The 27213-nt window shown below is 44.9% G+C and overlaps 1 protein-coding gene across 3 annotated transcripts in view; it reads left to right on the plus strand.

Annotated features, from left to right (window-relative positions):
- LOC134345272 (estrogen receptor beta-like) overlaps positions 1-27213 on the plus strand; it is a 139088-nt gene that overhangs the window by 87013 nt on the left and 24862 nt on the right. For 2 of the 3 annotated variants that reach the window (XM_063045699.1, XM_063045682.1), the window contains exon 7: positions 2180-2313. The exons of the other annotated variant lie outside the window; for it this stretch is intronic. In XM_063045699.1, coding sequence (XP_062901769.1) covers positions 2180-2313 — 134 coding nt within the window. The remainder of the gene's footprint in view (positions 1-2179; positions 2314-27213) is intronic. 3 annotated transcript variants of the gene reach the window in all.

A 27213-nucleotide genomic window follows, 5' to 3' on the forward strand; every position in this document is an offset into this window, starting at 1 on the left:
GTCATCAAATTGGTTTAGATCCCCTGTATTATACTTTTCTCCCTGGGACAGTGTGGAGTTGAAGCAAAATTTGAGTCTTGCTTTGATTCCAAGAGAAGAGTTTGTTCATTTTTGAAATCAATAAAATGAACAGGCCTCAACTTTGTTCCTGGGCCTGAGATTCCTGTTTGACTTGGATGCCAGCTCTGTGGCAGGAGTGCAGGAGTTGAGCTGTGTTTGTTCAGATTAACCCGTTTTAATTACACAAGCTCATTAGTGAAGACTAGTCTGGAACCTATGTGTTTCTGCAGTGCTGTGTGTCTCTCTGTAGTTATGAATGAGTAAACTCTTCAATTAATGTGGGCGATTACCCTCATTATTACAAATCAAACAAAATCTCCTGAGCTGTGGATATTTCCAGCACCAACTCACCACACCCGCACTGTTGTCAGTTTATGGATGGACAGGGATAAAAATATCCTCACCCAACACCCCCCCCAACCCTCGCATGGCAACCAGTCCCTGGCGTAACCAGTAGGACAGAGAATTCCTCTCCCTCGCTTCCCTCCCTCTCTGCCTCTGTCTCTTTCTCTCCCTCCTTTACCCTCTCTCCTTCCTCATCACCTACTCCTCCCATCATCCCCTCTCCCTGCTCTATCTCTCCTTCCCTCTTCACCCATCTCCCCTTTTTCTCCTCCACTACCTCCCCTCTCCTTCTCCCCCCCTCCCTCTGTCTTTCCCCCTCTGCCTCTCACCCCTTGCTCCCTCTCCATCCTCCTCTCAGGCATTTAAAATAGCACTGAAACAGGCTCTTTGGCCCCCACATCCAAACTGACCATACTACCTACTCAGCAATTCACCTTTCCTGAGAATGACCCCGGGAATGTAAGGGTAAACGTGTGAGGAGTGTTTTGTTCGGCTCATTAGAAAGTCAGGAGGCATGGGACTCAGGGAAAGTTGGCTGCGTGGATACAGAATTGACCCCCACGGAAGGCGCTGTTAATGGCGCGCTTTCTGCGTTTTGGTTGGTGACCAGCGGTGCACAGGAGGGATCTGTTCGGTGACCCCTGCTCTTTGTGACTTTTACAAATGACTTGGACGAGGAGCTGGTAGGTGGGATTACTAACTTTGCAGGTGACACCGAGGCTGGTGGTGTTGTGGATGGTTGTTGTAGGTCACACAGAGGATAAAGACAGGATCTAGAGCTGGGTTAAGATGTAGCAGATGGACTCCAACCCAGAAGCGTGTGAAGTGATTCACTTTGGTAGGTCGAGCTTGAAGGCAGGATACGGGATTAATGCCAGATTCTTAGCAGTGTAGTCTAACCAGGGTTTAGTAGAGCTGCATCATGACCTCACATCCCCTGAACTCCATCATCTAAATCAGTTTATTCTTTGGAGTGTAGGAGAATGAGAGGCAACCTTATAGAAATGTTTAAAAATTTGAGAGGCACAGGTGATGGTGGTGTCTGAAAAGAGGATGCTGTCCAAGTTGCATGCCATCTTGAACAATGTCTCCCATCCACTACATAATGTACTGGGTGGGCACAGGAGTACATTCAGCCAGAGACTCATTCCACCGAGATGCAGCACTGAGCGTCATAGGAAGTCATTCCTGCCTGTAGCCATCAAACTTTACAATTCCTCCCTTGGAAGGTCAGACACCCTGAGCCAATAGGCAGGTCCTGGATTTATTTCATAATTTACATATTACTATTTAACTACTTATGGTTCTATTACTATTTATTATTTATGGTGCAACTGTAACGAAAACCAATTTCCCCCGGGATCAATAAAGTATGACTATGACTATAAGGTGGATGGTAACAGTAGGGATTTAGGGGGAGAGGGGAAAGATATAAAAAGGGACAACTTTTCCACTCAGAGAGTGGTGAGCACGTGAAATGAGCTGCCAGAGGAAGTAGTTGAGGCCGGTACAATAGTATCATTTAAGAAGCACTTGGACAAGTACATGGAGGGATGTGGGCTGAATGTAGGAAATTGGGACCAGCTGGGTGGGCAACGTGGACAGCAGGGATTGGTTGGGCTGAAGGGCCTGTGTCTGTGGCACTGGGACTCTGTAATCCTCACCAAACCTCTCCGGAGTCCTCGAACGTCCCATCAGCCGAGGATGTCGCCTGCGACTGTGGGACCGCCTCTCAAAGCTTTGCTAACTGTGATTTGCACTCCCCGTTCTGCAGAGATGATGGGCAGTGTGTCGAAGGCATCCTGGAGATCTTTGACATGTTGCTGGCTACGACGTCAAGGTTCCGTGAGCTGAAGCTACAGCACAATGAGTACCTCTGCCTGAAGGCAATGGTTTTACTCAACTCCAGTGAGTAATGACACCAGCTCCACACGCCGCTCTCCCACGCCCCACCTCGCGCCACCACTAAGTCAGCGGGGCAGACGGGTAACAGGAACCCCCACCCCAGAGTTCCAAACCTTGTAACCTGCTGCCTCTGTTCATTTAAACCGGCCTCTGAAAGCTTCAGATTACTAAACTTTGGAATGGAATTGATAACTTTCAACAGGACGGCTGAATATTACTCTCTGCCAGACTGTCCTCTGGGTGTTGACGATTGGTTGAAGCGTAATAGGCAACAATGTACAAGTGGGAATGGGGTGGGACAGGGAGTGGGGAGTGTCTCAGTGCATAGAGCTGCTGCTTCACTGCAGGTTCGATCCCGACCTGCGGCGCTGTCTGTGTGGAGTCTGCATGCTCTCCGTGTGACCGTGTGGGTTTCCCCAGGGTGCTCCAGTTTCCTCAGAAGGTCAGAGGGTTAATCGGACCCTGTAAATTGCCCCTCGGGTGTGGGTGAGGGTAATTTACAGCGGCCGACTGGAGGTCTGTGACTAGTGGTGTTCTCCAGGGATCCATACTGGGATCTCTGTTGTTTGTGCTAGGTATAAATACCATGGACAAAAACACAGATGGGTAGGTTTGTAAGTCCACATGATACAGATATTATTGGTGTTGTGGACAGTGTAGAAGACTGCTAAAGAATACAGCGGGATATAGATCAGTTATCAATATGGGCTGAGAAATGGCAAATGGAGCTTCATCAAACAAAGGTGAGGTGTTGCACTTTCAGGAGTCAAACGTAAAGAGACAGTTCACTGTTAATGGCATCAGATAAGCAGCATTCACCAAAAAAAGCATAAATTAAGCCAACTATACTGCTTAAGGAAACACAATTAGAACAAAAAAAAGCCTATTTAGTGCAAAGTGGTCATGGTGTTGCTATACTGAGGTTGTGATTTGGGTTGTGCTGGTTGGTTCAAGAACTGACTGATCAGCCATGATCTTATTAAATGGCGGAGCAGGCTCTACGAACCAGATGGCCTACTCCTGCCCCTGTGTCTTGTGTTCTTATAGCTGGTTGAAGGGAAGCAGCCGTTCTTGAAGCTAGTGATGTGGGGCTTCAGGCTTCTGTACCTCCTGCAGATGGGAGCTGCGAAAAGGTGGCATGGCCCATACGGTGGGGACATTTGATGATGGAGATTGCCTTCCTGAGGCAGCACCTCCTGTAGACAGCACTGATGGTGAGGAGGGATGAGCCCGTGATGTATTGGGCTGCGTCCACTGTTTTCCAGCATGCTGCCCAATACCGCATTTACACTGGCTTGTTCTGAGTGTTAATGACCTGAGTTTCAGCTGTAGTTCCGACACCCAGACGCTGCCCTACCTGTAGGGCATCAGCAGCTAGAGCCAGCCAGGTCTTGACCCCAAAGCTCGAATGTCCATTCCCCTCCTCAGGTGCTGCTTATCCCCCAGAGTTCCTCCAGTGGCTGATTCTCAGCCAATTCTGCAGCTCAGGCAGCATCTGTGGAGGGGAATAATCAGCTGACATTTCAGGCTGAGACCCTTCATCAGAACCAGAAAGGAAGCCTGAATCCGAAGGTGGGGAGAGGAGAAGGATTACAAGCTGGTAGGTGATTGGTGAAGTGAAGAGCAGAAAGGAAGCAGTGAGAGAGGGCCTCACTGAACTCCTGCCAAAGGTTTTCAGGGCAGGCATCTCTCAAAGAAACTTCGCAGTGGAGCAGCAAATCATGAACACAAGGGATTCTGCAGATGCTAGAAATTTATTCCTCTCTATCGACAGTCTCAGCCTGAAATGCCGACTGTTTATACCCCTCTTTGCACGATGCCTGACCTGCTGAGTTCCTCCAGCATTTTGTGTGTACTGCTCAGGATTTCCAGTAACTTACAGAATCTCTCGTGTTTGTCGTTTTCAGCTAAGCTGATGGAGTTTGAGTGCATCATGCACAGCCTCACGCTCACTGTGTGGGAGAAGAGCTTGTAGTCACCCTTCATCTTCCCCTTGGCAAGACAAATCCCTCTCCAACCTCCCTCTGCATCCACTCCCCCTCCTTAGCACAATGATCAGCCCTAATGGGCACTTTATATACTGCCATTTCATTGCCTGGACGTTCATTCTCCCATTCAATCTTACATCCCTTTGTCGCTATAATTTGCATTATTCAGTACTGAAGAGTTTTTTTTCATGATAAAATTAAACGCGTCTCATATGCCTGAGCCAGTTTGCTGATCTTTTTATTAGGTAATTTTTCTTTCAAACTGTTGAAAAAGGGTGATGTATTCTTCATTTACAATCCTCCGCTAATACCCAATTTCACACACTCAACTTCTGAAGAACAACTTCTTCCCTTCCGTATTCGGATTTCTGAGCAATCCATTTACACTCCTATTCTTTTATTTTTGCTCTCTTTTTGTACTACTTTATATTTTTATAATATTTTACTCTGTATAATATTTTATATTTCTTATAATATATATTACTTATTTTGAATTGTAATTTAGAGTATTTTATGTACTCCACCGTACTGAAGCCATCTCTTCAGAGTGAAGGAGGATGAGAGGTGATTTGATTGAGGTGTACAAGATGAAATGGAACATAGATGGAGTGGGCAACCAGAAACGTTTTCCTAAGGTGGAAATGGCTAATACGAGGGGACTCGTTTTAAGGTAATTGGAGGAAGGTATAGGAGGATGTCAGTGGTAAGTTCTTTACGCAAAGAGTGGCGGGTGTATGAAACGGCCTGCCAGGGGTGCTGTTAGAGACAGGTGCCTTAGGGACAATTAAGGGACTCTTAGATAGGCACATGGATGGTAGAAAAATGGAGGGCTATGTGCGAGGGAAGGGCTAGACTGATCTTGGGAAGTATGTTAAAAGGAGAGCACAACATCCTGGGCCAAAGGGCCTGTACTGTGCTGGAACATTCTACATTTTAAAACAATAAACTTCACAACATAAGTTCGTGATAATAAACCTGATTCTGATTCTATACCTTGGAATGAGCTGACCTCCAGACCAAGGGAGAAAGGAACAGCCCAACCAGTAATCCTCAGCAGTCTGCTGGGGTTCATTCAGGGCCCCAATCAATTCTTCCAGGTGAGGCAACGCTTTTGGGGTTGTCTAATGTATTTGGTGATCCGATGCGACCTCCCCTACTTTGGGGAGACCCAACATAGATTGGGGGAATGCTTTGTCGAGCACCTTTGCTCCACCCACAAAAGCCAGGATTTCCTGGTGGCCAACCATTTGAATTCCAGCCCCCATTCCCATTCCAACATGTCAGACCATGGCTTCCTGTATTACTGCAATGAGGCCACTCTCAGGTTGGAGGAGCAACACCTCATATTCTTTCTTGGTAGCCACCAAACTGATGGCAAGAATATCAATTTCTCTAACTTCCAGTAATCTTTCTCCCTCCCCTTCCCTCTTCCTCCATCCCCACTCTAGCTCCTTCTTACCTTTCCTCCTCTCCTACCTATGACCTCCCCTTGGTGCCCCTGCTCCTTCCCTTTCACCCATGTTCCACTTTCCTCTTCTATCAGATTCCTCCTTCTCCAGCCCTTTACCTTTTCCACCTATCCTCACCCAGCTTCTTACTTCATCCCCCACCTCCCCCGAGCACCTGGCTTCACCTATCACCTTCTATCTTGTACTACTTCTCCTCCCCACCTCCCCCTCCCCCCCCCCCCACTTTCTTATTCTGGCTTCTTCCCACTTCATTTCTGAATTGGTATTACTGGGCAGGGATACTATTACAGCTACAGAAAGGGGGGGTAATGTAGCAGGATCCTCTTTTGAGTCAGTATGGGTGGAAGCCAGGAACAGGAAGGGAGCAGTTACTCTATTGGGAGTATTCCATAGGCCCCCTGGTAGCAGCAGAGATACAGAGGAGCAGATTGGGAGGCAGATTTTGGAAAGGTGCAAAAATAACAGGGTTGTTATCATGGGTGACTTTAACTTCCCTAATATCGATTGGCACCTGATTAGTTCCAAGGGTTTAGATGGGGCAGAGTTTGTTAAGTGTGTTCCAGGACGGATTCCTGTCACAGTATGCAGGTTTCCCCCGCCATCCGAAGGTAGAGCGTTCCTATGAAATGGTTCGTAAGCCGAAATGTCGTAAAGCGAAGAAGCAATTACCATTTATTTATACGGGAAAATTTTGTGAGCGTTCACAGACCCAAAAATAACCTACCAAATCATGCCAAATAACACAGAAAACCTAAAATAACAGTAACATATAGTAAAAACAGGAATGATATGATAAATACACAGCCTATATAAAGTAGAAATACTCCTCTACAATGATTGCCTGCACAGATCTCCGTAGCGAAAATCTCACGCAAGCGCTCTTGGCAGAAAATCTCACGCAAGCGCTGTTGGCATAAACGCGCTCTCCAGTAACCTTTAAACTATGAAGCTGCCAAAACTACCAAATAACATGTAAAAATACACAGCCTATTTAAAGTAGAAATAATGTATGTACAGTGTAGTATCACTTACCGGAATTGGGAAAACAGCGCCGAGCACACTGGTGATGGTGTGTTAGACTGATTCATCGCAGGCTGGGTGGTGCAGTGGCCCCCACCCTCTGGGCCGCCGACCCGATACATTGCCATGAAAAACGCAACGGTAGCCAGGAGGCACACAGCACATCTTTAAGAAAAAAGCCGAAATAAACATGCTAATTAATTAGGTGCTGCCCGGTAGATAATTGTTGGCCCAGATCAGAGGCGATTGCATCGCCTCTATTCTGGGCAACAATTACATGCTAGGCGGCACCTAATTAATTAGCATGTTTATTTCGGCTTTTTTCTTAAAGATGTGCTGTGTGCCTCCTGGCTACCGCTGCGTTCTTCGCGAATCGATACAGTATCTGTCCGGGGCCCGGGTGTTGGGGTGGTGGGACATGGGGGTGTCATCTCATCGTCGATCAGGGCAGGCAGCTCATCTTCTCCTATGACTGCCTGCCCTGATGTCGAAGGTCGAGGTTTGTCGTCTGCTGTGGCTGATGTGGAAGGCTTGCTTGACTGCTGAGCCTCGCGCATTTTTCTATCATACAGTTGTTTGTAAGCACTCAAACCATCCTGCAAATATCCCCTAAACCTACGTACTCTTTCAAAATTAAAGTTGTACTTTACCATTGCAGCGAAAATCTCATACAGTTGCTTCACGTTCATTTCGCTACCGCATTCGGTTTTGATTGTTATCCTTTCCTCTTCCAATTGCATCAGCTCTTCATCTATCAGTTCTTGGTCATGGGATGCCAAAACCTCTTCAACATCATCTTCGTCAGCTTCCACAAGCCAAACTCACTTTGTCCTTGCTTCGTTTACCACGATCGAAATGCTTAATTATGTCTAGTTTTATGCTAAGTGTAACACCTTTACTCTTTCAGGCTTTTCCGACACCTTAGAACTCATCTTGCTAACGGCTGCTCAATGCAACGTGTTAAAGCAATGCCGTTCCGAATCTGGGGGAGAGCGGCTGCTCGGGGCGCACGCTGCCTTTTATCGTGCGCTGATTTTTTCACGTGCTGATTTTTTTATCGCACGCTGCCTTTCTTCGTAACAATGAAAACACCTTCTGAAAGCGAAAACAGGGTATAACGTAGGTCTTTCGTAACAGTGAGGTTTCGTAAAGCGAACGTTTGAAAAGCGGGGAACACCTGTGTTAACAGGCCGACTGGGGGAATGCCATACTAGATCTAGTACTAGGTAATGAACCGGGTCAGGTCACAGATCTCTCAGTGGGTGAGCACTGCTCCCTGGCCTTTAGCATTAGAATCAGAGAGGACAGGAAAATTTTTAATTGGGGAAGGGCAAATTATGAGGCTATAAGGCTAGAACTTGTGGGTGTGAATTGGGATGATGTTTTTGCAGGGAAATGTACTATGGACATGTGGTCGATGTTTAGAGATCTCTTGCAGGATGTTAGGGATAAATTTGTCCCGGTAAGGAAGATAAAGAATGGTGGGGTGAAGGAACCATGGGTGACAAGTGAGGTGGAAAATCTAGACAGGTGGAAGAAGGCAGCATACATGAGGTTTAGGAAGCAAGGATCAGATGGGTCTATTGAGGAATATAGGGAGGCAAGAAAGGAGTTTAAAAAGGGACGGTGGCGGTAGCAGGTCCAATGTCGTTTGTCATATATATTAATGATCTGGATGATGGGGTGGTAAATTGGATTAGTAAGTATGCAGATGATAATAAGATAGGTGGCGTTGTGGGTGATGAGGTAGGTTTTCAAAGCTTGCAGGGAGATTTAGAAAAGTTAGAAGAGGGGGCTGAAAGATGGCAGGTGGAGTTTAATGCCGATAAATGTGAGGTGCTACATTTTGGTAGGACTAACCAAAATAGGACATACATGGTAAATGGTAGGGCATTGAAGAATGCTGTGGAACAGAGGGATCTAGGAATAATGGTGCATAGTTCCCTGAAGGTGGAATCTCATGTGGATAGGGTGGTGAAGAAAGCTTTTGGTATGCTGGCCTTTATAAATCAGAGCATTGAGTATAGGAGTTGGGATGTAATGTTGAAGTTGTATAGGGCATTGGTAAGGCCAAATTTGGAGTATCGTGTACAGTTCTGGTCACCGAATTATAGGAAAGATGTCAATAAAATTGAGAGAGTACAGAGGAAGTTTACTAAAATGTTGCCGGGGTTTCATCTCCTAAGTTACAGAGAAAGGTTGAACAAGTTAGGTCTTTATTCTTTGGAGCGTAGAAGGTTGAGGGGGGACTTGATAGAGGTGTTTAAAATTATGAAGAGGATTGATAGAGTTGACATGGATAGGCTTTTTCCATTGAGAGTGGAGAAGATTCAAACAAGAGGACATGAGTTGAGAATTAAAGGACAAAAGTTTAGGGGTAACATGAGGGGGAACTTCTTTACTCAGAGAGTGGTAGCTGTGTGGAACGAGCTTCCAGCAGAAGTGGTTGAGGCAGGTTCGATATTGTCATTTAGAGTTAAATTGGATAGGTATATGGACAGGAAAGGAATGGAGGGTTATGGAATGTGTGCAGTTCGGTGGGACTAGGTGAGAGTAAGAGTTCAGCACGGACTAGAAGGGCCGAGATGGCCTGTTTCCGTGCTGTAATTGTTATATGTTATATAGTTAGAGAAGAGCAAGAAGGGGGCATGAGAAGGCCTTGGTGAGTCGGGTAAAGGAAAACCCCAAGGCATTCTTCAATTATGTGAAGAACAAAAGGATGACAGGAGTGGAGGAAGGACTGATAAGAGATAAAGGTGGGGAGATATGCCTGGAGGCTGTGGAAGTGAGTGAGGTCCTCAATGAATACTTCTCTTTGGTATTCACCAATGAGAGGGAACTTGATGACGGTGAGGACAATATGAGTGAGGTTGATGTTCTGGAGCATGTTGATATTAAGGGAGAGGAGGTGTTGGAGTTGTTAAAATACATTAGGACGGATAAGTCCCCGGGGCCTGATGGAATATTCCCCAGGCTGCTCCACGAGGTGAGGGAAGAGATTGCTGAGCCTCTGGCTAGGACCTTTATGTCCTCGTTGCCCTCGGGAATGGTACCGGAGGATTGGAGGGAGGCGAATGTTGTCCCCTTGTTCAAAAAAGGTAGTAGGGATAGTCCGGGTAATTATAGACCAGTGAGCCTTACTTCTGTGGTGGGAAAGCTGTTGGAAAAGATTCTTAGAGATAGGATATACGGGCATTTAGAGAATCATGGTCTGATCAGGGACAGTCAGCATGGCTTTGTGAAGGGCAGATCGTGTCTAGCAAGCCTGATAGAGTTCTTTGAGGAGGTGACCAGGCGTATAGATGAGGGTAGTGCAGTGGATGTGATCTACATGGATTTTAGTAAGGCTTTTGACAAGGTTCCACACGGTAGGCTTATTCAGAAAGTCAGAAAGTCAGAAGGCATGGGATCCAGGGAAGTTTGGCGAGGTGGTTTCAGAATTGGCTTGCCTGCAGAAGGCAGAGTGTCGTGGTGGAGGGAGTACATTCAGATTGGAGGGTTGTGACTAGCGGTGTCCCACAAGGAACTGTTCTGGGACCTCTACTTTTCGTGATTTTTATTAACGATCTGGATGTGGGGGTAGAAGGGTGGGTTGGCAAGTTTGCAGACGACACAAAGGTTGGTGGTGTTGTGGATAGTGTAGAGGATTGTCGAAGATTGCAGAGAGACATTGATAGGATGCAGAAGTAGGCTGAGAAGTGGCAGATGGAGTTCAACCCGGAGAAGTGTGAGGTGGTACACTTTGGAAGGACAAACTCCAAGGCAGAGTAGAAAGTAAATGGCAGGATACTTGGTAGTGTGGAGGAGCAGAGGGATCTCAGGGTACATGTCCACAGATCCCTGAAAGTTGTCTCACAGGTAGATAGGGTAGTTAAGAAAGCTTATGGGGTGTTAGCTTTCATAAGTCAAGGGATAGAGTTTAAGAGTCGTGAGGTAATGATGCAGCTCTATAAAACTCTGGTTAGGCCACACTTGGAGTACTGTGTCCAGTTCTGGTCGCCTCACTATAGGAAGGATGTGGAAGCATTGGAAAGGGTACAGAGGAGATTTACCAGGATGCTGCCTGGTTTAGAGAGTATGGATTATGATCAGAGATTAAGGGAGCTAGGGCTTTACTCTTTATAGAAAAGGAGGATGAGAGGAGACATGATAGAGGTGTACAAGATATTAAGAGGAATAAATAGAGTGGATAGCCAGCGCCTCTTCCCCAGGGCACCACTGCTCAATACAAGAGGACATGGCTTTAAGGTAAGGGGTGGGAAGTTCAAGGGGACACAGTATTAGAGGAAGGTTTTTTACTCAGAGAGTGGTTGGTGCATGGAATGCACTGCCTGAGTCAGTGGTGGAGGCAGATACAACAGTGAAGTTTAAGAGACTATGAGACAGGTATATGGAGGAATTTAAGGTGGGGGGTTATATGGGAGGCAGTACTTGAGGGTCGGCACAACATTGTGGGCCGAAGGGCCTGTAATGTGCTGTACTATTCTATGTTCTATGTTCATTTCCAGTCCTGATGAAGGGTCTCAACTTGAAACATCCACTGTTTATTCATTTCCATGGATGCTGCCTGACCTGCCGAGTTCCTCCAGCATTTTGTATATGTGTTGCTGCTGGGATGGCTTGTGTCTACCGTGGGTTCTGAGGTGATGAATGTGAATTGCAGACAGGTAATGTCTGGTCAAGTGGCTTGGGAATGTTGCAGAGTGGGGAGAATTTGCTGCAAAAAGAAAACTGCCTCTTCAGGGATTCAGTTGGGGATCTCGGGGCCCATGTCTGTAGATCACTTGGAGTTGCTACACAAGTTGATAGAGTTGTTTAAGAGGCGTATGATGTGTTAGCCTTCATTAGTTGGGCAATTGTGTTCAAGAGCTGCACCCTAATGACCATGCTTGGAATACACTGTGTTTAGATCTGGTCGCCCCATCATAGGAAGGATGTGGAAGCTCTCGAGAGGGAGCAGAGGAGGTTCACCAGGATTCTTCTTGGATTAGAGAGCATGTCTCATGAGGATAGGTTGAGTGAGCTAGGGCTTTTATCTCTGGAGCAAAGGGAGATGAGAGGGGACTTGATCGAGGTGACCAAGATGATAAGAGGCATAGATCAAGTGGACTCCAGAGACTTTTTCCCAGGGCAAGAGAGCTAATAGAAGGGAGCATGATTTTAAGGTGGCTGGAGGAAAGTATAAGGAGGATGTCAGAGGTAGTGTTTTTTTTTTACACAAAGTAGAGGGTGTATGGAACACTTTGCCAGGGGTCGTGGTTGAGGCAGAGTCACCAGGGACATTTAAAAGACTGTTAATTAGGCACATGGATGAACGAAAAATAGAGGGCTGTGTAGGAGGGAAGAGTTAGACTGATTTTGGAATAGGTTATGGGCAGTAGGGACAGCAGTACTTTTCTGTGTTCTGTGTTCGTCATTCCCCCATTGTACCAACATTCAGTTCATTCACTGCTCTGTCTCCATCTCCAGGTCTGCATTCTTTCCTGGCTCTGTCATGTTTTTCTAGCTTGGTACCGATTTTCTAACTTTATCATTTTATAATTTCATCACTCCCCATTTTTCCCTGCTGCTGAAGTATTCCAAATTTGTAAATTTATTAGTGTTTTATCAGAGCCCAAGTTGGTTATTAATTTAGAAGTTTGTTATTAATTTATAAATCATCTCTGCCCACATCCTTATTTATCATCCCACGATTTCATTAATCTCATCTGCCGGAGAATTCAAACTTACTTATTAATTTATAAATTTACTGTGGCCCAGTTTTTTTTTATTATTTCGTTCTTTACATCTTCCAGTTATTTATTTTTCTTTTATTTATTCAAATTCATCATGCATTTTTCTTTATTTATTCAGGGGATCTGGCTGTGTCTGTCAATAGCAGTCTGTTTCTAAGTACTGGGGAGGCAGTAATGAGTTGATCAAATTGGTGGGGCTGGAGTCACATATGATCCAGAGTGTGGGAGGGTTATAGATTCCTTCCTCCCACCCTCTCCCGCAGTATGCTGGAGAACCAGATGGGATTTCCAACACTTCAAATGTTTCGTAATTAATCTCACTCAAACTGTCTTTATTTCAAGTTCCAGATTTATTTAATAGGATAAATTTATTTCAAATTCCAGATTTATTTAATGGGATAAATTTATTTCAAATTCCAGATTTATTTAACAGGATAAATTTATTAATGCGTGGGATGGTATTCAAACTTGTGTCTCTGGGTCCAGAGCTGATTCAGCAACAACTGTCAGTATCTCACTTTAAATTGGTTTATTATTGTCACATGTACTGAGGTACAGTGAAAACCTTTTGTTTTGCATACCGATTATTTCATTCTATTAGTCCTTCGAGGTGGTTCGGCAGAAAACAATAACAGATTGCAGAATTAAGTGTTAAAGTTACAGAGAAAGTGTGGTGCAGGTGGAAGGTCATAATGAGGTAGAGCGAAGAGTCATTCTTATCGTTCTAATCAACCGTTCAATCGTCTTATAACAGGGGGAGGAGAAGAGAGAAAGTCCGGGATTGATGGAGTCTTTGATTCTGTCAGCTGCTTTATCGAGCTATTGAGAAGTGCAGACAGAGTCCGTGGATGGGAGGATGGTTTCCATGGTGTGCTGAGCTGTGTCCACAACTCTGCAGTTTCTTGCGGTCCCGGGCAGGGTCTTTGCTATACCAAATTGTGATGCATCCAGAATTGGATGGTGCGTCGATAGAAATTGATAAGGTTCGAAGGAGACATGACAAATTTCTTTAGCTTCTAAGGAAGTAGAGGCATTGATAAGCTTCCTTAGCTGTGACATCTAATGTGCTTGGACTAGGATGAGCTATTGTGATGTTCACTCCTAGGAACATGAAGCTCTCAACCCCCCCCAAACTTCAGCATCGTTGATGTAGTCAGAAGCATGTGTACCTTCCCCCTCCCTGTATTGAGGTTAATGACCCAAATACGGAGCTGCAGTCAATTAACAATAGTTCAATAATATATGGGAGGCAGCACAGCCTGGGACACTGCCAGATCAGAATGCACCCTGGAGAACGAGCACAGTAGATGGTACCATTATCTCTCAGCCCCAGATATCCCAGTTCAGTCCTGTCCTCTAGTTCTGTCTGTGTGAAGTTTGTACACTCTCCCTGTGTCTGTACGGCCTACTGCACTCTCCCTGCGTCTGTATGGCCTACTGCACTCTCCCTGCGTCTGTATGGCCTACTGGCACGATAGCATAGCAGTTAACATAACACTTGACAGCGTCTGCTTTACGGTGGTCCTAAGATGTCCTTAGTGGTGTGGGGGGGGGGGGTTGAAGATGTCCTCATGGTGGGGGGGGGGTTGAAGATTTCACAGTGGTGGGGGGGGGGGGTTGAAGATGTCCTCAGTGGTGCGAGGGTTCTGCTCGTAATGAAGCTGACTGAGTCTACACCCCTCTGTATCCTCTTGCGATCCTGGGCACTGGAGCTTCCATACCAGACAGTGATGCAACTAGTCTGAATACTCTCCACTGTACATCTGTAGAAATGTGCATAACTTCAGCAGCTACAGTGAGAGACTGACCATTGTTACTGGATGTGTGCATCACACACCATTAAGACCATAAGTTACAGGAGTAGACAGGCCATCCATCTGTTCCACCATTTCATCATGGCTGATCCATTTTCCCTCTCAGCTCAATCTCCTGCCTTCTCCCCGTATCCCTTCATGCCCTAACCAATCAAGAATCTATCAACCTCTGCCTTAAATATACCCAAATGACTTGACCTCTACAGCGGCAACAAATTCCACAGGTTCACCAATCTCTGGATAAAGAAGTTCCTCATCCTCTCCAGTCTAAAAGGATGCCCCTCTGTTCTGGGGCTGTGGCTTCTGGTCTTGGACTCCCCCACTTTTAGAAACATCCTCTCCACGTCCACTCTGTTCAGCCCTTTCAATATTTGATAGGTTTCAATGAGGTCACCCCTCATTCTTCTTAATTCCAGTGAGTACAGGCCCAGAACCATCAAATGCTCCTCATATGACAAACGTTTCAATCCCAGAATCATTTCTGTGAACCTCCTTCGAACCCTTTCCAGTGTCAGCACATCCTTTCTTAACGAAGGAGCCCCAGACTCCTCACTATACTCCAAGTGCGGTCTGACCAATGCTTTACAAAACCTCAACATTATGTCCTTGCTATTATACTCTTGTCCTCCCTAAATGAATGCTAACATGTATTTGCCTTCCTCACCACCAACTCAACATTCAAATTAACCTTCAGAGAATCCTGCACAAGGTCTCCCAGGTCCCTTTGCACCTCAGATTTTTGCATTTTCTCTCTATTTAGAAAATAGTCTACCCCTTTGATTTCTTCTGCCAAAGTGCATGACCATATATGCCCTGCCACTGTATTCCATCTGCCACTCCAAACCTATTTAGTTGCTTCTGTAGCAACTCTACTTCCTCAAAACTACCTGCTCCTCCACCTATCTTTGTATCGTCTGCAAGCTTTGCCACAAAGCAATCAATTCCGTCATCTAAGTCATTGACATATAATGTAAAAAGAATTGGTCCCAACACAGACCCCTGTGGAATACCACAAGCCACCATCAACCAACCAGAAAAGGTTCTCTGTATCTCCACTGGTTGCCTCCTGTCAATCAGCCACTGATTTATCCATGCTAGAATCTTTCCTGTAATACCATGGGCTCTTAACTTGTTAAGCAGCTTCATGTATGCCACCTTGTCAAAGGCCTTCTGAAAATCCAAGCACACAATATCCACTGATTCTCCTTTGTCTCTCTTGCTTGTTGTTTCTTCAAAGAATTTCAATAGATTTGTCAAGCAAGAATTTCCCTTGAGGAAACCCTGCTGTCTATGGCTTATTTTATCATGTGCCTCCAAGTTCCCTAAAACCACATCCTTAACAATTGACTTCAACATCTTCCCAACCACTGAGATTACACTAACAGGCCTATAATTTCCTTCATTTTGCACCTCTCCCTTCTTGAAGAGTGAAGTAATATTTGCAATTTTCCATTCCTGCCTGCACAGGATTGGGACAGGTTGTTTTCTGGCAAAAATGTACTTGGTAAGTGGGAGGCTTTCAAAAGTAAAATTTTGAGAGTACCAAATTTAGAGTCATAGAGAAGTACAGCTCTGAAACAGGCTATTCGGCCCATGCCAAAACCACTTAAGCTGCCTACTTCCGATGACCTGCACCGGGACCATAGCCCTCCATATCACTACTATCCATGTACCTATCCAAACTTTCTTACACATTGAAATTGAGCTCACATGGACTACTTGTGTTGGCAGCTCATTCCACACTTTCAAGACCCTCTGACTGAAGAGGTTTTCCCTCTTGTTCTCCTTAAACTTCTCACTTTTCACCCTTAACCCATGACCTCTGATGTAGTCCCACCCAACCTCAATGGAAAAAGCCTGTTTGCATTCACCTTATCTATACCCCTCATAATTTTGTATACCTCTCATGTTTTATGTTCCTGTCAGAATAACAGGCAAGGAAACATGTTTAGGAAACCGTGGCCTCACTAGCAGGAGGCCAGAGATATTGAGGTTCTTGGTTATGAAGAAGGAGGAGTTGCATAGCAGATAGGAACAAGTGAGGTTCTTGAGTATAAGAAATGCAAGAGAATAGTTAAGAAAGAAATCAGAAGGGCTAAAAGAAGGCATAGCGTTTCTCTAGCAGACAGGGCAACAGAAGGTAACTAAAAAGGCAATACGTGGAGAAAAAATGAGGTACGAAGGTAAACTAGCCAAGAATATAAAGGAGGATAGTAAAAGCTTCTTTAGGTATGTGAAAAGGAAAAAAATAGTTAAGACCAAAATTGGGCCCTTGAAGACAGAAGCGGGTGAATTTATTATGGGGAACAAGGAAATGGCAGACGAGTTGAACAGGTACTTTGGATCTGACTTCACTAGGGAAGACACAAACAATCTCCCAGATGTAATAGTGGCCAAAGGACCTAGGGTAATGGATGAACTGAAGGAAATTTATATTAGGCAGGAAATGGTGTTGGATAGACTGTTGGGTCTGAAGGCTGATAAGTCCCTGGGAGTTGATGGTCTGCATCCCAGGGTACTTAAGGAGGTGGCTTTAGAAATCGTGGACGTATTGGTAACTATTTTCCAATGTTCTATAGATTCAGGATCAGTTCCTGTGGATTGGAGGGTGGCTAATGTTGTCCCTGTCTTCAAGAAGGGAGGAAGAGAGAAAACAGAGAATTATAGACCGATTAGCCTGATGTCGGTGGTGGGAAAGATGCTGGAGTCAATTATAAAAGATGAAATTACGACACATCTGGATAGCAGTAACAGGATTGGTCCGAGTCAGCATAGATTTATGAAGGGGAAATCATGCTTGACTAATCTTCTGGAATTTTTTGAGGATGCAACTATGAAAGTTGACAAGGGAGAGTCAGTGGATGTAGTGTACCTGGACTTTCAGAAAGCCTTTGATAAAGTCCCACATAGGAGATTAGTGGGCAAAATTAGGGCACATGGTATTGGGGGCAGAGTACTGACCAGATTTGAAAATTGGCTGGCTGACAGAAAACAAAGAGTAGCGATTAACGGGTCCCTTTCGGAATGGCAGGCGGTGACCAGTGGGGTACTGCAGGGTTCAGTGCTGGGACCGCAGCTGTTTACAATATATATTAATGATTTAGATGAGGGAATTAAAAGTAACGTTAGCAAATTTGCCGATGACACAAAGCTGGGTGGCAGTGTGAAATGTGAGGAGGATGTTCTGAGAATGCAGGGTGTCTTGGACAGGCTGGGTGAGTGGGCAGATGCATGGCAGATGCAGTTTAATGTGGATAAATGTGAGGTTATCCACTTTGGTGGTAAGAAAGGGAAGGCAGATTATTATCTAAATGGAGTCAAGTTAGGAAAAGGGGAAGTACAACGAGATCTAGGTGTTCTTATACATCAGTCACTGAAAGCAAGCAGGCAGTGAAGAAAGCTAATGGCATGCTGGCCTTCATAACAAGGGGAATTGAGTATAAGAGCAAAGAGGTCCTTCTGCAGCTGTACAGGGCCCTGGTGAGACCACACCTGGAGTACTGTGTGCAGTTTTGGTCTCCAAATTTGAGGAAGGACATTCTTGCTATTCAGGGAGTGCAGCGTAGGTTCACAAGGTTAATTCCCGGGATGGCGGGACTGTCATATGTTGAAAGATTGGAGCAACTGGGCTTGTATACTCTGGAATTTAGAAGGCAGAGAGGGGATCTTATTGAAACATATAAGATTATTAAGGGATTGGACACGCTGGAGGCAGGAAGCATGTTCCCGCTGATGGGTGAGTCCAGAACCAGAGGCCACAGTTTAAGAAGAAGGGGTAGGCCATTTAGAACGGAGTTGAGGAAAAACTTTTTCACCCAGAGAGTGGTGGATATATGGAATGCTCTGCCCCAGAAGGCTGTGGAGGCCAAGTCCCTGGACGCTTTCAAGAAAGAGATGGATAGAGCTCTTAAAGATAGCGGAATCAAAGGTTATGGGGATAAGGCAGGAACTGGATATTGATTGTGGATGATCAGCCATGATCACAGTGAATGGTGGTGCTGGCTCGAAGGGCCGAATGGCCTACTCCTGCTTCTATTGTCTATAAGGTGAAGGAGAATCCCAAGAGCTTCTACATATATATTAAGAGCAAAAGGAGAGCAAGGAACAAAATTGGTCCTCTGAAGATCATATTGATTATCTATACAAGGACCTAAAAGAGATAGGGGATATCATAAATGGATTTTTTGCATCAGTGCCTTCTCAGGAGACTGACGCCATGTCTATTGAAGCAAGGCAAAGCATCAATGAGGTCATGGACCATTTACAGATTACAGAGGAGGAGGTATTTGCTGTCTTGAGGCAGATTAGTGTAGATAAGTCCCCAGGGCCTGATGAATTGCTCCCTTGGATCTTGTGGGAGGCTGGTGCAGAAATTGCAGGGGCCCTAACAGAGATATTTAAAATATCCTTAGCAACAGGTGTAGTGCTGGAGGCTAGCTAATGTTGTTCTGTTGTTCAAGAAAGGCTTTAAGAGTAAGCCAGGAAATTATAGGTTGGTGAGCCTGACGTCAGTAGTGGGAAAGTTCTTGGGAAGGTCCAAATATTTCAGTACTTGGACGAAGTTGATGAAGACAAGGCACTGGATATTGTCTACATGGACTTTAGCAAAGCCTTTCACAAGGTGCCACATGGGAGGTTTGTCAAGAAGGTTCAATCACTTGGCATTCAGGATAAGGTGGTAAATTGGATGAGCCATTCACTTCTCGGGGAAGCAGAGAGTGGTAGTGGATGGTTGCTTCTCTGACTGGGGGAGTGCTGCAGGGGTCGGTGCTAGGTCTATTGTTGTCATCTATATTAATGATCCAGATAATAACATTGTGAATTGGATTGGCAAATTTGCAATAAACACCAGGATTGGGTGTGCAGCAGACTGTTGAAGTTTGCTGTGGGATCTGGTCCAGCTGCACAAATGGAATGAAAAAAGTCAGATGGAACTTAATGTAGACAAGTATGAGGTGTTGCACTTTGAGAGGTCAAACCAGGGTAGGACGTACACGGTAAGTGGCAGGGCGCGGAGGCGTGGAATACAACAGAGGGATCGGGGAGCACAGATTCATGAATGCTTGAAAGTGGCGTCACAGAGGGGTGCAGTTGTAAAGAGAGCTGTTGGCACATTGCTCACAATACTCCAAGTGTGGTTTGACCAATGGCTTATAAAGCCTCAGTATTACATCATGTTTTTATATTCTGGCACCGCTCGGTACGACCCCGTTTTACACACTCACCTGATTTCATCATCCAGATTTTGTAACACTTGTGGAGTCAGCAGGCTTGGCTACTTTGCCGCTTGCTCTTGTCTGTCGTGATAGATGACAGGTGGGTTCTTTAGTTAGAGCCTTCAGCATTTTGGGCATCGAGGGAGAGAGGAAGAGGAGAGCCATCCGCAGTATCCGATGCGGCAGAGAGGGCCTCAAGATAGCTGTGGCTCAAAAGAGGGGAGCCATGGAGTCATAAGTAGCTAGCCATCTGGACACAAGCTGGGGTCTGATCAGCCCCGGCTGGGTCACCTGGAGGAGGTCGTATGATGTTGAAAGACCCGAAACACCCGATGATTCCAGGAACATCACTGAAGATGTGTCCAGAAGCATCAATAGATGTATGTACACAGTGTAGCAGTTAGCACATTACAGCAACTGGTGATCAGGGCTTGCTTCCTGCTACATCTTGTGAGGAGTTTGTACATTCTTCCCATGGCCGTGTGGGTTTCCTCCCTCACTCCAAAGACGTACGCGTTAGGGTTAGTGAGTTGTGGCTGTGCTATGTTGGCCCCTAAGTGTGACATCCATGGCATAGTAAATTTTAAATTGTCCCATTCAGACCTAGAGATTTAATCACTGTGGTGTATTTCTTACTCTTGTGGGATAACGTCTTTCCTGACGAAGGGGGGTCACTGCTTGGTAGGAGGGACTTGCAGCTGTGAATCAATCTCAGTTTTTGGGGCCTCCTCTATGGTGGTTGTAAGAGTTGACCCTGGGTCTGCAGGAAGTGGTTCTGATGACTTTGAACATCTTTCTTCCGGATGTGTTGGCATCCACCACTGCTTGAATTTTCTCAGCACATTTGTGTAATCCTTGTGTGTCAATAGTGTGACCACAGTAAGTGATGCTTGGTTTGAAGAATTCACACTTGTTGCACCGTGCTCTGAGACCATAATCTTATAGTCTCTTTAACGCTGTCTTGAGATTTTGGAGGTGTTCCTTGTCATCTTTGATGTCGTTCAGGTAACACTGAGTGTCTGGGCAGCCCTGCAGCACCTGGACCATTGATCTCTGCAAGAGTGCCGGTGCAGATGCTACTGTAGAAATAAACCTATTATAGTGATAAAGCCCTTTGTGAGTCCTTATGGTGAGAAACACTATGGAATCTTCTTCCATGTCCATCTGAATGTAGGCCTCAGTGATGGTGGCCTTAAAATCACCAGAGATCCTAACAGACCCATCTTTCTTGGCTACTGGGACCACTGATGTTGCCCATGGGCCCCACTCAACCTTGGAAAGAATTTCTTCAGCCTCCATGCAGTCTAGCTCACTGGCTACTGTATCACAGATGGAATAAGGAACTGCCAGGCTTTGTAAAATGTGGGTGTGGCATTTTTATTTAGCATTATTTTATCCTATATATGTTGCGTTTTCCAATGCCATCCTTGAACATTGCTGCAGCACAGGGGTGGCCAACCTATGGCACATGTGCCAAAAGTGGCGCATTGGATGACTAGAAGTGGCGCATGGCACCCCAGTGATGATAATAAAAAAGTAAGCCTGCTCATGCAAAAAGTATTAACCAAAAACTGACTTGTAGGAAAAAAATCTATAACAGGAATTCAAGTAGCTTCGAGCTAGAAATGAGTTTTACTGAGAATAAATCTAAAACTTAGCAATTATTTTTAGCGATTTTATTATTTCATGCACATCTTTTGGTGAATATCATCTTCTTTCACATTAATCTGTTTTCAATTAAAGAAAATGTTCAATGAGTCAAACTAGGAAAGGACTTTTGTTCTGCAGTCATTCCATAACTGTTCAATACACGCTTGATACTTGTTTGATCCTGAGGCGCCAGGCGTCTGCACCAGCGGTGCATCGCAGGTTTTTGCCAGTCAGTTTACAATTGACACTCGCGCGCTATGGAGTTGTGGTTTGTTCGTCCTTTGTGAACATTTACAGTTTTGTACTTTTTCGAAAATTAAGCCTTGTTTTTACATTCAATTACCCATCACAGTGCAATAGGAAAATGAACAAAAGAAAATCAGAAAGTGATGGTAAGTGTGAGTTCAATGAACAGTGGGAAAATGAGTTCTTATTTATAGGTCCATCAGGAAAACTGTTGTGCATTGTTTGTGAAAACACTTTCTCACATAATAGAAGACATGATCTTAATAGACACTATAAAACACAACATCAGACTGAAATAGAAGGAAAACTGAAGCTAGCTCTTGGGTCTGAGTTATGGAAAGAATATATGATTAAGAAAAAGGAAGAAATCAAAAGAAGACAAAATATATGTGTTAAAAGTCTCATTAAGGTAAGTAATGCTTATCTTGTTTTTATATTATATCAATATATCATGTAAAATGCTAAATATGTCTATATTAACATATTTTTACAAGAATTGAATGGAGGTACAATAGTTGTATGGCGCATCTGAACTCGTGCGTAAAAAAATTGATGCATGGAATGTAAAAGGTTGGCCACCCCTGCTGCTGCATCATCTAGTACCTCTCTTAATTCTGTCTCAGTTGACTCAATTGCAGGAGCTCTGGAGCTAGGTCTCCAATCAAGTTGTAGTCATCTCAGTCACTCACAAGCCCACAATGCTGGCCCTCCTGTTTTTACCACATACAATCCCAATGTGGCTTCTTGGTTGGTCTATTTCACTGTTACGAAATTTATTCCCACAGGAGTGATCTTTTCTCCAGTATACTGCAAGTTCTTAGTTGGATACCTGCAGGCTTTAGTTCAGTATCTTTAAAATGACTGAAGCAGCCGAGCCAGTGTCCAATTCCATTTTATTTGATTTGTTGTTCACTGCTGGTGTAGGCCATATTGCTTGTCTAGTGTTAGTTGTCACATTGTAAATCTCAAGGCTACTCAGTCCTGTGTTATTCTTATCATTATCAGATTTTTCATCAACAGCATTCAATTAGTGCTCCTTTTGAAACTACAACTTGACTTTTATCTTTTTGTCCTCCCTGTGCAGTCCATTTCTTTTTGGCTATCCAACATGCTCTTTGTATGTGTCTTGCCTTGTTGCATTTTCTGCAAGTTTCACCTTTAAATCTACATCGGTCTGGAGTATATAAGCCCCTGCCACAATGGTAACACACATAAAATGCTGGAGAAACTCAGCAGGCCAGGCAGCATCTGTGGAAAAGAGTACAGTCAGCATTTAAGGCCTCCAGCATTTTGTATGTGTTGCTTGGATTTCCAGCATCTGAAGATTTTCTCTTGTTTGACAATGGGAACACAATTTGTTTGGCCAGGCTGGTTTTATGTTCAAAGGTTGCAATTTTGTTCACGGTCATTTTCATTCTTGACTGTAACACAATTGTGTCTCTATTGATACAGCTATTTCAACTGCTTTTTAAATACAAGTTGTGCTTCAGATAGGAGTTGTTTTTGAATGCTCTCTTGTAAGATTCTACAAACTAACTGATCTCTCAGTGCAAGTTTAAGCCCATCACTGAACTGAAAATGCTTAGACAATCTCTTCAACTCAGCCGTGTATCCTGAAATGATCCCCCTTCCTTTTGTTTCTGCCTATGAAACCTAAAGCATTATGCAATCAACAATGGTTTCAGTTCTAAATGTTCCTGAACTACTTTCACAATATCAGCATAGCTCATTTCGGTTGGAGCAGTTAAATTTCTAAGCAAATTGTATGTCTTTAAACCTAACGCAGTCACCTTAACAAAACCGGCACTCATTTCTCATTGGCTTTTTCATTTGTTTCAAGATACAGATCAACATGCTCAGCATACATATTCCAGTTATCTCTTGTGCAATCGAATGTGTCTATCTTTCTGATGTAGCTAGCCATTTCTGCTTTTTTATTAATTTATAATTATTATGACCAGGTACTTACACTTTATGAACCCATGAATTTGTATTCTGCCTTTTGTTTTTAACTCAACCATGTCTGTCCCTTCCCAAGGAAGAATATGCTGTGCTGTTTCTTCACCATTTCTCGCTGCACTTTTTTAAAAAACTCAAACATCTTACTGTACTTTTTTTTAAACTCAAATATCTCGCCCCGCTTCAACAGGTAGATAGTTGTCTCAGATTCATTTAAAACTTCCTTGTCACCACTGTTATGTTTGTAACTCCAAAGCATAGAACTGATTGAAAGGAAAACACAGAGCCGGGTATAACATGTCTCATTTTGTTTTTACTTCAAGTGAGGTGTGCCATTCATGTAGTTGTACATATAACCGATAATTAATTATTTAAATGAACAGGAATGGTAAACAATATATTTGCAATATTACTCAAATACTACTGAAATATTAAATACACAGCAAAGAACCTTCTGTCCATCAGAGCCAACCCCTTGTTTTGTGACCACACCCCCCAACTCTAGACTCCTTATTCCTAGAACTTCTTCGGTGAAACTACTCTGTCGGACATCATAAGCACCTGCCCAACCCACCTAGCTGGTCACTGTGTCTCTGCAGCCCATAATCTCCATCGTCTGTTCTGCCTTCACCCTGCTTTTCCTGATTCATCCTTGTTCCTGCCCTCTGGTTCCTTATCCACTCACAACATTTTCCAGCAAGTTGGGCAGGTCTGACAGAGATGCTGAGAAAAGATGGGTGGAGGGTTGGTTCAGTAACAGGGGAGGTGGATTGACCGAGTAAAGAACATTTGATTGTGGTTTAAGATGGCAGTGGTGAGACACAGTGATGCCTTAGTGGCAGCAAATAGATCTACTATCTACTCTATTAATCACACTTCTTATGAACAATGATTAGTGGAAGCAATAGACTGTAACATCCCTTCCAGAGTTGTGCTTTTGAACTGCCTGTACGACCTGGTATTTTTGCGGTGTTCTGGAGGGCTCAGTGAGCCAGAGTCTCGAAGGTGCAGTGTGTCATCCCGGGTCGGAGAGCGAGGAATGAGCTCATCTTTGCCCATTGCTGGAGCGGGCTTGCAGCCGAATCAAAGCATCAGGACCCTGGCCCGTGAGCCAATTTAAGCGCCGAGCCATATTGAAGAGGTGGTTATGAGCCGAATCGAAGTGCTGGAGCCCAGGCCTGAACTTGAGGAACGAGCCAGTGTTTGGGCTTTTGCAGGAGTGGACTTGGAATAGAATTGGAGTGGCAGAGACTAGATCCAAGAGCAATGCACAAACCAATGTTTGACTGACTTAAGCATCTGGGTCAGAGACGAGGGACGGGCCAGTGTTCATCTCACTGCGCTGAGGTTTTCTTATCTCTGTGCTGAGCTGAGGCGGTAGCCTGCAACTAATAGGCACCTGAACGGGCTGCCGCAAGAAGCTGACTTCATGGCTGTGGACTCACTTTCGTGAACTTTAGTTCTGAATGTCATTCGCTTACTTTTTATTGTTTGCACACGTTGTTCTTTTTATAGCACAGTGGGTGTTTGACAATCTTTTTTTTAATGAGTTCAGTGGAGTTTCTTCATTTTTGCGGTTGCCTGTCAGAAGATGAATTTCAAGGTTGCATATAGGAGACGTACTTTGATAATAAATATACTTGGAACTTTAGCCGTAGACAGTACAGCACGAGAATTGGCCTCTTGGCTCACCGTGTCCATGCTGTCCATGATTCCGTTAAGCAAATTCATACCGCCTGCACGTGGTCATTATCCCTTCATTCTCTGCACATTCATGTGTCTGTCTAACAGCCTGGTAAATGCTATCATATCTTCCTCCACCACCACCAAGCATATTGCAGGCACTCACCACTCTCTGTACAGCTCCTTTTCACTTTCCCTTCTTACCCTATGCCCTCTAGTGGATGACTTTTCCACTCTGAGAAAAAGACTCTGTCAACCCCTATCATGATTTCATAATCAGGTCTCCCCTCACCCTCCTCTGCTCCAGAGAAAACCACCAAAGTTTATCCAACCTCTCATTATAGCTGATGCTCTCTAATCCAGGCAGCATCCTGGTGAACCTCTTCTGCACCCTCTCCAAAGCCTCCACATCCTTCCTGTAATGTGGTGGATGTGGATGAAGAAGGTGAGTTGGTCCGGATAGGACCATCACTGAGCCATGCATACAGTCCCTTTGGCCCATCGAGTCTGTACCAACCACCAACCACCCATTCTTGAGGATTCCATTTTAATTTCCCCACATTCCTATCGGCTACCCCTCGTCCACATACTGGGGGCAATTTACAGTGGCCAACTAACTTACTGACCCCAGGATGTGGGAGGGAACTGGAGCACGGAGAGCATGCAGACTCCACACGTGCCTTGGTTTCAGAGATATAGGAGATTTAGCAGACACTGGAGATCTTGAGCCATACACACAAAATACTGGAAGAACTCAGCAAGTCAGGCAGCATCCGTGGTGAGGAATAAACAGTCAACGACTTGGGCTGAGACCCTTCATCAGGATTGGAAAGGAGGGAAGAAGAAGCCAAAATAAGGGTGAGGGGTGGGGAGGAGTACAAACTGGGACGTGATAGGTGAGACCCAGTGAGGGGGAAGGCGGGTGGGTGGGGGAGGGAGGGAGGATGAACTGAGAAGCTGGGAGATGATAGGTAGAAGAGATAAGGGGCAGAAGAAGGTGGAATCTGACAAGAGAAGGCAGCAGACCATGGAAGAGAGGAAAGGAGGAGGGGAACCAGAGGGAGATGACAGACAGAAAAGAAGTGAAAGGGTAACCAGAATGGGGAATGGAAAAAGAGGGGGAGAGACTACTAGAAGTTAGAGCAATCGATAACTCCTTCCCCTGCTCCCAGCCTCTTATTCTGACTTCTACCCCCCTTCCTTTCCAGTCCTGATGTAGGTTCTTGGCCCAAATCATCCCCTCTATAGATGCTGCCTGATCTGCTGAGTTCCTCCAGCACTTCGTGTCTATCATTTGATATTGTGGAGCCCTTTCTGTGGTGTAGACGCACACACAGCACGGTCCCACAGCAAGCGGATGCTCCCAGGCAGCTTTGCCCTCTCTCTGCAGAAGTGATACTTGTTTTGTTGGAAGAACTTCTGCAGGCTCCTGGCTACTGATACATCTTGAATTCTGATGGTTCCAAAACTCTCATTAACTAACAGTCCGCACATCTGTTCAAGGGTTGTCAGCTGATTGTTATTAATGCACTTTGGGAAAAACAACTCTGCCGAAAATGGAACCGCTGGACGGCTGATTGGTGTTGAATCTGCTGTGGTTTATGTTGGCAAGAGGCTCGGTAACCAAAGAGCTTTCTACGAATACCCATTTAAAACATCGTAAATTCTGCAAGCTTTAACAACGTTATTTATCACCTCTGGTTTTCGGGCCAGGGAGGAGTTGTCCAACTAAAGGGGAGTCTCGCATTAGTGAGCTGAACATTTGCAGATGACATTAGCTCAGAAACACACTGATCCAGAGGGAGGGGGAGAGGGTTGGAGATGAGATGGAGACAGGTGAGAGACAGGAGGGAGATAGGAGAAAGGCTATGGGTGGAGGGGGAGAGCAATGATTGAGTCCCGGAAAACGGAGAACTCCTACTTACTATACACTCCCTCACTCTGTCCCAGCTCCCCACATACTTCACCTCACATGTCTCCAAAATAGGACACAGAACAGAAACAGATCGTTTGGCCCTCCATGTTGTTCCGAACTGATTGAACTCGTAATTAACTGCCTAACGAATTCCTTCTGTCCACACGTGTCCATATCCCTCCATTCTCTTCACATTCGTGTGTCTGTC

This window comes from Mobula hypostoma, chromosome 1, assembly GCF_963921235.1.
Source record: "Mobula hypostoma chromosome 1, sMobHyp1.1, whole genome shotgun sequence".
Classification (NCBI taxonomy): domain Eukaryota; kingdom Metazoa; phylum Chordata; class Chondrichthyes; order Myliobatiformes; family Myliobatidae; genus Mobula; species Mobula hypostoma.